The sequence below is a fragment of the Anarhichas minor genome, unplaced genomic scaffold (genome assembly GCF_050575085.1).
Source record: "Anarhichas minor isolate MPS153535 unplaced genomic scaffold, ASM5057508v1 ptg000009l, whole genome shotgun sequence".
Classification (NCBI taxonomy): domain Eukaryota; kingdom Metazoa; phylum Chordata; class Actinopteri; order Perciformes; family Anarhichadidae; genus Anarhichas; species Anarhichas minor.
This window is the reverse complement of record NW_027466455.1, coordinates 2,172,501-2,181,022: the sequence shown is the minus strand read 5'-3', so window position 1 is coordinate 2,181,022 and position 8,522 is coordinate 2,172,501. Positions and strand designations below refer to the sequence as shown.

Sequence of the window (8,522 nt, the reverse complement as noted above, 5' to 3'; positions counted from 1 at the left end):
CATATATCCTCTCATATCGCTGCTCTCTGCATCCTCGCAGCATCAGGACCAGTCTGGGCCGACATGTTGGCTCTGCCTGGCCCGACCACCAGAGGGCGCTGTTGCTCCATCTGAGGTGGGAAGTCGCTCTGAGATGAGTCAGGTTAGCCGGCGTGCAACAGGAAGTCTACAGCTCGTGTTTGAAAAAATAAAAGTCACCTCATCGTAGACGCTATTTCAGTTCAATTCAATTCAACTCAAAGGGGCTTCATTGGCATGGGAAACATGCGTCTAAATTGCCAAAAGCAACGATGAAATAAAAACAAGAACTGTACTTACAAAAAGTGAATATCTATTAGAGAGTTAACATTGCAACATTGTTATGAAATACATAAACAAGTAAAGATTTATCTTAAATATGTAAGCAGTGTGTACAGATACATAAACAATTGAGAACTGTGTGAACACAATATTTGTTTTAATAAAAAAAAAATGTTAAGGCCTCTGGGGCTTTAATTTTGAAACTGCGCAACCGGATATCTTGTGCTATATCCATGGATATCCATGCTGGTTTAACGCACGTCGCTAAAAATAAAAAATAAAAAGCCTGAACAGAGCCAAAATGGTGCCTGTCGGAGCTTTGTGTCCCTCGTTTTCACATTGTAATATTATATTTATTAGGCTATTTGTCGGCAATTTGACAGATTTAGAAACAAAAAGCGAAACAAGACATTTTGAACCAATTCACAGAGAAAAGGAACGTGTTCTAATTAGTAATGCAATAAGAGCGGATGCTTGATATCCCGAACAAATATAGCTCCGTGAAAACATGTAAAGGGATTTATTTAGCGGGAAATGGGCATTTTACGGGCATTCTACACTTGATAGTCTTGGACTCATCATTCACTCTCATTGATGTGTAGGTCCACCCAGTGGAGGTGCGTTATATGGCAACAGTGCTGTAGAATAACAGAGGTTACACCACGATTGCATCAGATAACCAATTCTGCCCCCCACCCCCTCCACATGCCCTCCACCACAGCGTGACACCATAATTCATTTCATCTTCGCTGTCTTTGTGCACTTGTCAAGGACACCCCAGTGGAACACAGAGCCAGGTTTTGTCCCGTGTGAGTCTGCCGGTCCACCCATCCTGTTAATCACGCGAAGCAACACGCACCCTGAATAATAACTCTGTAACGGCATCAACATAACAGACACGAGCTCTTTCATAGTCATTGTCAGAAATGCTATTGTACAATTGCTCTGGGGGGGAAAAGCCACAAGCTCTGCAAAATTAAGCAATTTCCAGCCAAATTTCGACACGTCCTCGTCTGGTTGAAGAGTTACTGAAGAAATGTCCTCCGACTTTAAAACGGAGCAGAAATGAAACTTGTCTGTGTAGGTAATGAATCACCATCAGTCTTATTTTTCTAAGAAATCAGTTTCCCTTTTAATTCTGGTGATCCCACTAATCTAAGAAAAGACTTGATCGGTTGGTTTAATAAGTTAAACAGCAAACCCTCACCAGAGAGCAGACATGCAGTCTTGGACACAAACACAGTCAAACCAGCAGCGTGTGCAGTATCTGATCCCCGAGCTCAGAACTGTCCCCCTTTTCTAAACGTCCTGCCCGGTCTTTGTCCCCCGTCGCTCAACCTCCAGACTTCACCCCAAGGTGCCGGGTCCCAGCCCGGATTGGCCCCACTCATTCCAGAGATCGTGCTCACCCCCTGCTGTCCACACAACTCCTGCTGGCCGAACATGAGCCTCGTCGCCAACGCGCCAAACTCAAGCTTTGCTTTCGGCCCCTACTGGTTGGTGCCCGTCAGCAGCCCGCCAGAGTTCTGCCCCTGTTCACCTCGTCCCTCTTGGCTCCTCCTGCCGGAGGTTCGTCCCAGGTGGTGCATGTGTCCGCGGGCGGCGCACGACCATCAGCCCAGCAGCCGAGACCCGTAAGAGACCCGTACAGCAGATAATAACATATTAACGCCGTCATTACTGTATCTGACTCCACGATTTTTGGCCCCAGGGTCTCAGGAGGAACGGCTCAGCAGGCGTCTGGGAACGAGCAGCTTGAAGAGCAGGCCAACCCAGAAGGTCAGAGGTCAAGGATTTATAGGAAAGGCCAGACTGAAATATCTCAACAACTATTTGATGGACTGCCACGACATTTTGTACATTCATGGTCACCAGAGGATGAATCCTTTCTCCTCTAGTGAAACCATGACGCAGTGTATGTAGCGTCTGGACAACATGTCCAATACTTTGTTTTATGACCAAATACCTGCAAAACCAATCCACCTCAGATGCAGCTTTCGTTTTGCGCCAATTTGCATTATCAGCCTAATGTGTCTTGTCAGGAGAATTACTTTTACCTTTGTACTTTTACTGAAGTAAGATTGTGAATGCAGAAGTCGGAGTATTTTGACATTGTTGTATTAGTACCTTTACTTATTTAAAAGGATCATGAATACATCTTCCACCACTGGCTGCAAATACGGCTGTAGACGGTAAGTCTTGTTTAGAGCAAAGTAGCTTGAGTCACTCTTAGAGAAATTAAAGTGGTTGGATTTAGTCCCATTTCTCTCTCCCCCTTTTAAAGTTCGTTCAGTGTCTTTCCTCGCAGAAGAAGAGCAGAAAAAGAATGCACTCAAAGGATCGAAGCACGAGGTTTCTGCTGGATCTCGTCCCTCTCTGGACGAAGAGCGCGCCTTTGAGGAACACATGACGATCATAGACACCGAATGTCCCAAGGTGCCCCACCATATGTTGTGATGTAAAATCTACAAAGATTACTTTTAGAAACACATTTGTGTTGGGGTAACAATTAAAAATGATCTTTCATCTGATATTAAATGTTCATTTAAATGTTTTGTCCCGCCAAGGAGAACGCAAACGAGGAAGGCGAGGAGGAGAAACTGGAGGTAGGGAACGGCTCATTTCTGATGCATCTGAATGAACTGTGCAGCGATGAGGACTTTGTCAGAAATGCAAGTGATCGATGGCATTAATGGAATATATAAACGGTTATGTCAACATTAGTTTTGTGGCAGCTTTAAGCATTTCATGAACTTATTCTCATCGACTCGGAGAGCAACAGAGTGGCTTTCAGGGCAAAAAGATCATTTTGTTTTAAGCAAAAATGAAGAATTAATAATTGTCTTTTTGTTCCACCGTATTGAATGATGTTGGATGATAACGCCGATCAGCGTGTGCAAACACTAAGGGAAAGATTTAATAGTCTGAGCGTCTCAATCTGTGCTCATCCGTCTCTCAGGTGGACTCGACACTGGACACAACGTACCTGGATTCCCTCTGTTCTTCAGACCCAGAGCCCATTGACCTTCTTTTACAAGAGCGAGAGGTGATAAAACATGACACTACGTGCTGTAAACGTTGTGTTTCGTTGCTTTTTGTGAGCAGGAGGTCGACCTACGATGAGCAGAACAATCTAACCAGGGTTTTATTTGAACCATTTTGTTGCTTTTTACTTGTAACATGAGTATTACTGTTGTGGTATTGCTACTTTTATGGCTAAAATGTCAGCTCAGGCATCCCAAAAGCTTCAGGAAGGACCTCTACCTGGAGATCCTCCTGCCTCCGAGTCCCCCTCAACCTCAAGTGTTTCAAGGCCCTACGAGGACCCTCGCAATGCTGCCGTCAAGGATCCTGTTCCCGGTTTCAGAGCCGATTTGTCAGCCGGCCCTCTAGCTCAGAGTTTCCTGGCTTTGAAGACACGTCCTCACCCACCGCCTTCAGAACCGACGAAAAGAGGAAGGTGGAGCAGAAGCCCGGAGGCCGACACCATCAGCAGCCTGCGTTTAGCTCGCAGGAGACGAACACTGCCTCCCACAGAGTAGAAAGACTTTATCTTGAGGTGGGAGGAAGATTAAATCAGCAACACTGAATGCCTGATCTGTTGTGTTTGTTTTATTGAAAAACTATCAAAGGAAGTGACATAAAATGAAAGTTACAAAAGTTCAAAAGTAGCACACAGCAGAAGCCAGTCTGGGCACATCAACAAAATATTCAACCTTTTTGCTTGTAGAACACCATTATTGACACATCAGTATTTCATCAGCTCTACAAACACCTCACAGCTGCTCTAAACGCGGAAACAAATGCATTCATTGGAGAAGTTAAAGCATAACTTGGGCAATCTCAGACCTCAGATCCAGCAAGGCCAACGACTTTAAGTAGATCAGCAGGCTTCAATGTGCAACTACTGTCCTGTGGTCTTAGGCGGCACATAAAGGGTTAAAAAAAAAAAAAGACAACTCAAAGCTAAAAAATCTCTTTAGTCTATGACATATTTTAAAAAGTGTCTGCACCCAGCACAGTAAACTCTATCAGTGAGATCCTATAGGGCAGCTCCCTGAAATGTGTAACAAGGCCTCCGTTATAAGATTGTGCAAAAGGGCACAAGTGTTCCCCTGACGTTTGTCCAGGCAGGCATCAAACAATCAGGCCACAACGCTGCGGTGGAATCTGTGCAGTTAAGTCTCCACCTTTTTGTGTTGAGCCAGTATTGGGAAACAAGAATTTTTGGGAGATTTTGCAGATTGAAAGTGTTGCCACTGCAGATGATGTGTCAGAAGTCCAGTCTGTTGATGAGGGCATCAACCACCAGAGTGATTTTACAGTTGTCCTCTTCCTCTGGCGGGACGTACAGCTTGTGAACAGTGCTCTGAGAAAAAGAAGTAATAAATAAATACAAATAAATAACAGAATTCTATCAATGCCTCATTTGAATATTCAAACATGACATTTCAGAAACGTTGTAATACAAAACATAATTGTGTTAATGTAAGTAATGAACTGGGGGAGTTTCATGGTGATACCTATTAGTTACTTTTGTTACCCTATTCACCGTGCTTTAACCCCAGACTTAGTCACCTCGTTGTTGTTGTTGTTAGAAATATCGCTGAGGAGGTCCCGGGGTTCTGGTACTTTGGGGAAAATATATTCCTTATTCCTGAACAGAAAGAGTTAAATATCAGAGGCAAACAACTAAAACCGATCGGAGCAAAAGCAAAAAGATGAAGACTTTAACATACTTCCTGCAACACACAAACATCAGGGCTGCCAGGCCAGCAAGCATCAATGGGATGAGAATGGCAGCGTACAGCCATGCATTAGGATCCGTGTCTCTATCTGCTTGCAAAAACATCGGCAACGTTATGATCGTCTGAGCGTGACCTACACAGCTGCAGTGTATTTTAAAAGTTACAATTTAAATCCAGTGTAGTGAAGTTAAAAGTAACTCAAATTTCAACTTATAAATGTACATTCCATCACTGTGTAAAAAAAAAAATCTGAAGGGTGTGACAGTTCATTTTCGACAAGATCAGAAAACAGACAGAGAGGCGATGACCGTACCGAAATACTTCTCGTCACTCCATGGTGTCTCTCCTCTCGTCGAATTTGCTTTGATAGTCATACGGTACTGACAGCCAGGGTTCAGGTTCAACCTATATGAATTTTCTCTAATATCCGGTATGATCTGTAAGAAAATGAAGGCACAACAGTACCAGCAACTACTCATTGAGTTGACTCATTTTTCCGACACAATACTGAATCCGACAACATGAATGAATTCTGTAGAATTTCTGAGTGAACTACAGCCACAATAATCTTAGAAGCAACTGCTTATTGTGAATTTACGGTTTACATGAAACTGAATTTCAAGGTTTGAAATATTTCCCTTTGAAAACCATCTATATGATGTGTATCTATCTATCTATATATATATTTAAGTGGTTTCCCCGTCTTTGAACTTTCCAGGCAATTTCAAGTGGTGTTAATTCAAAAGCTTGATTTAAGTTCTTTTTAGGGTACAAATGAGGATAGAAAACTACAGCTGAGCCTGATGCCGTCTTTAGTTTCATAGTTATTTGGTAGAAACCTGAGTATTTTGACCTGATGAAAAGTCGGGGTCAGCAAATTGATTCTAATTCATCCTGAGGGGATCATGATAGTCTACCAGATTGCATTACAATCCTTCCAACAGTCAAGGCATTTCACTCAAAACACAACAGTTGGTAGCACCTGTTGCAACCTGCTGGTGGTGCTAGTGAACAAGTCAGGGAATCACCAAAGTCAGGAAGCTTCATCCTCTGGGGACAATGAGTCTCAATCCAGCTAATAGTTGATTGACTGACATACATAGTTTTTTTTGGGTCCCGTTTTCAACCCAAACTTCCTTGTAGTAGCTTTAAGTAACCTTGTGAAAGGAGGGATTCAAACCATATAAGAAAAACAAAACAAAGCTGCAATTTAATTCTAAATATTGTGCTGTTGTGTGCCTTACCTTTGGTTTACCACACTCAGTGTAATTAATTATATAAATCCAACTCAGTGAAATGTCAGGAGGGGTCCACTCAATAACGAAACAATCCGTAGTTTTATTGACTGTCCAGTTAAGGGGAGGAGGTCGCACTGCATGGAGACAAACATTACAGAGATATAACAACTACAATCCAGTCACACATCATGAAATACTGCAAAGCAACTGAGGCCATTTGAAAAAGTCTCTCTCCCTTAAAATGTCTGGGTGTCATCCAAAGTTCTATGTTTGGGATCTCTCACACACACACACACACACACACACACACACACACACACACACACACACACACACACACACACACACACACACACACACACACACACACACACACACACACACACACACACACACACACACACACACACACACACACACACACACACACACACACACACACACACACACACACACACACACACACACACACACACACACACACCTCTTAGAACCGAATGGGGAAGTGCGACGTATTTCATCAGAACGTTTCCTCCACAGGGCTCTTGGTACTAAATGAGTTCTGGTATTCCGCTGGCTGCATACCTTTAATGTTCATTCTCTTATAGGTGTTCCTGGCAAACGTGTCGTTCAGCGTCCCATTAAACAAGATGTTGATGGAGTGGCTTACGTTGGCCTCCAGGTCACAACCAGTCCTGACGTCACCATTGTAACGGTATGAGCACTCCAGTATGGGACGTGAAGAGGGATTCTCGACAACAGGTCGGAAATTCTCAATCGTTAACCTTGGAAAGATAAGAGAAAAAGGTAATTTACTCTCAAAGAAGTAACTGATTGAAGAAAAAAAATGAATTAATACAATTTACAAACATTTAAATAAGGCTAATTCTTCCCAGATGATGCTACTGAGACCTAGCCAAGAGGACAACAACAGATATAGAACACTGTTCAGTGAAGTTAAAGGAATAGTTTGACATTCTGGAAAGGATCAATACCTCTCTTATGTCTGTCTGTTAAAAATAAAGCCACAGCCAGCGAACGGCTAGCTTAGCTTAGCATAAAGACTGAAAACCATGGGAAACAGCTAGCCTAGCTTGGGATAGACAGAGGTATCAAAATCAGCCTTCCAGCAGCTCTAAAGCTCACTAATGAGCACACTTTACCCCGTTTATTTAATTATCGAGCCGACGAGAACGGGCATCAGGCAAACACTCGCCCCCGGGTGAAGTTCTTAACAGAGACCTCCTGGGCACTGATCCAGTCAGAGGCCTCCCTCTGTGGTTGCCAACCATTTGGTTCCAATTTCCCAGATTTCCGCCGATCGGGGAGAAGCTTGAGAACCAGATCTCAACGACATCATACAGAAATATTTATTTGGAGAAACGAATCCTACAAGTGCCTTCACAGTGAAAAAAGGCTTCCTTAACAAGAAGGAAAATATTATTCTTCAATTATAATAAAATAACTTTGGTCTCGATGACAATAAACCACTAAACAAAATAATAAAACAGAGCCCTTGCAGGTCTTGCATGGATAGAATTAAGATCCTCCCTGATGCAGCCAACCTGGTGGAAAGGGGCTGCTTAATATTTATTCAAAATCACCCTCAATCAGACATCTCAAAATGGCCTAAAGAGTCTCAGGCTGACAATATCTGCTGATATGAGGTCTGCGTTAAGTCAAGGACTCTACAGCTTCAGTGCAAAGGGACTTTTCTTAATTAGGAGCCGGCCCCCACACTTTGGTAAAGGGAAAAGACAGCAAGTACCAAAGAATGAGGGGACTGAAACCTGGTTTTTGTCCTTTTAGTAGATCAATGATAAGAAAGCTGAGTAACCTGGAGACTACATGCTTTGTTATGATAGGGCCAAATGTAAAATGATGGATGATTTACAGTTGCATTAGACTGACAAAAATAGATTACTGGAAATAGATTTTACTCTCTTCCCTTCTCAATTTACCGATATATTACCAAACATGGCATGGGTCCATGAAAAATAAACGTCACATAGTCAAACAATTCCTAAACTGAGGCCTGGACTGATAAAAAACAGATTAGCCATAAAATAGGAAGAATTCCGCCTCGGTTGAACCCCAGCTGATTACTCCCAAATGGTCCCCGAGAGAAAACCGCTAACAGAAAATAATGCAATACAGCTTCCTCACACACATTGTCTGATGTACAGCACTGCTCCCCAGTGATTGTGTAAGTACAAAATGTAAAGAAAATAAACAG

At 42.8% G+C, this 8,522-nt stretch overlaps 1 protein-coding gene across 1 annotated transcript in view; it reads right to left on the bottom strand.

The window, feature by feature from the left end:
• Window positions 1-3,897: 3,897 nt before the first annotated feature.
• Window positions 3,898-8,522, bottom strand: part of il13ra1 (interleukin 13 receptor, alpha 1) — a 6,495-nt gene continuing 1,870 nt past the window's right edge. The window contains exons 5-10 of the mRNA XM_076087018.1: window positions 6,872-7,071; window positions 6,293-6,420; window positions 5,362-5,485; window positions 5,040-5,136; window positions 4,879-4,957; window positions 3,898-4,669 (exon numbers count right to left, since the gene is read on the bottom strand). Of these exons, the coding sequence (XP_075943133.1) occupies window positions 4,574-4,669; window positions 4,879-4,957; window positions 5,040-5,136; window positions 5,362-5,485; window positions 6,293-6,420; window positions 6,872-7,071 (724 nt within the window). The 3' untranslated portion in view covers window positions 3,898-4,573. The remainder of the gene's footprint in view (window positions 4,670-4,878; window positions 4,958-5,039; window positions 5,137-5,361; window positions 5,486-6,292; window positions 6,421-6,871; window positions 7,072-8,522) is intronic.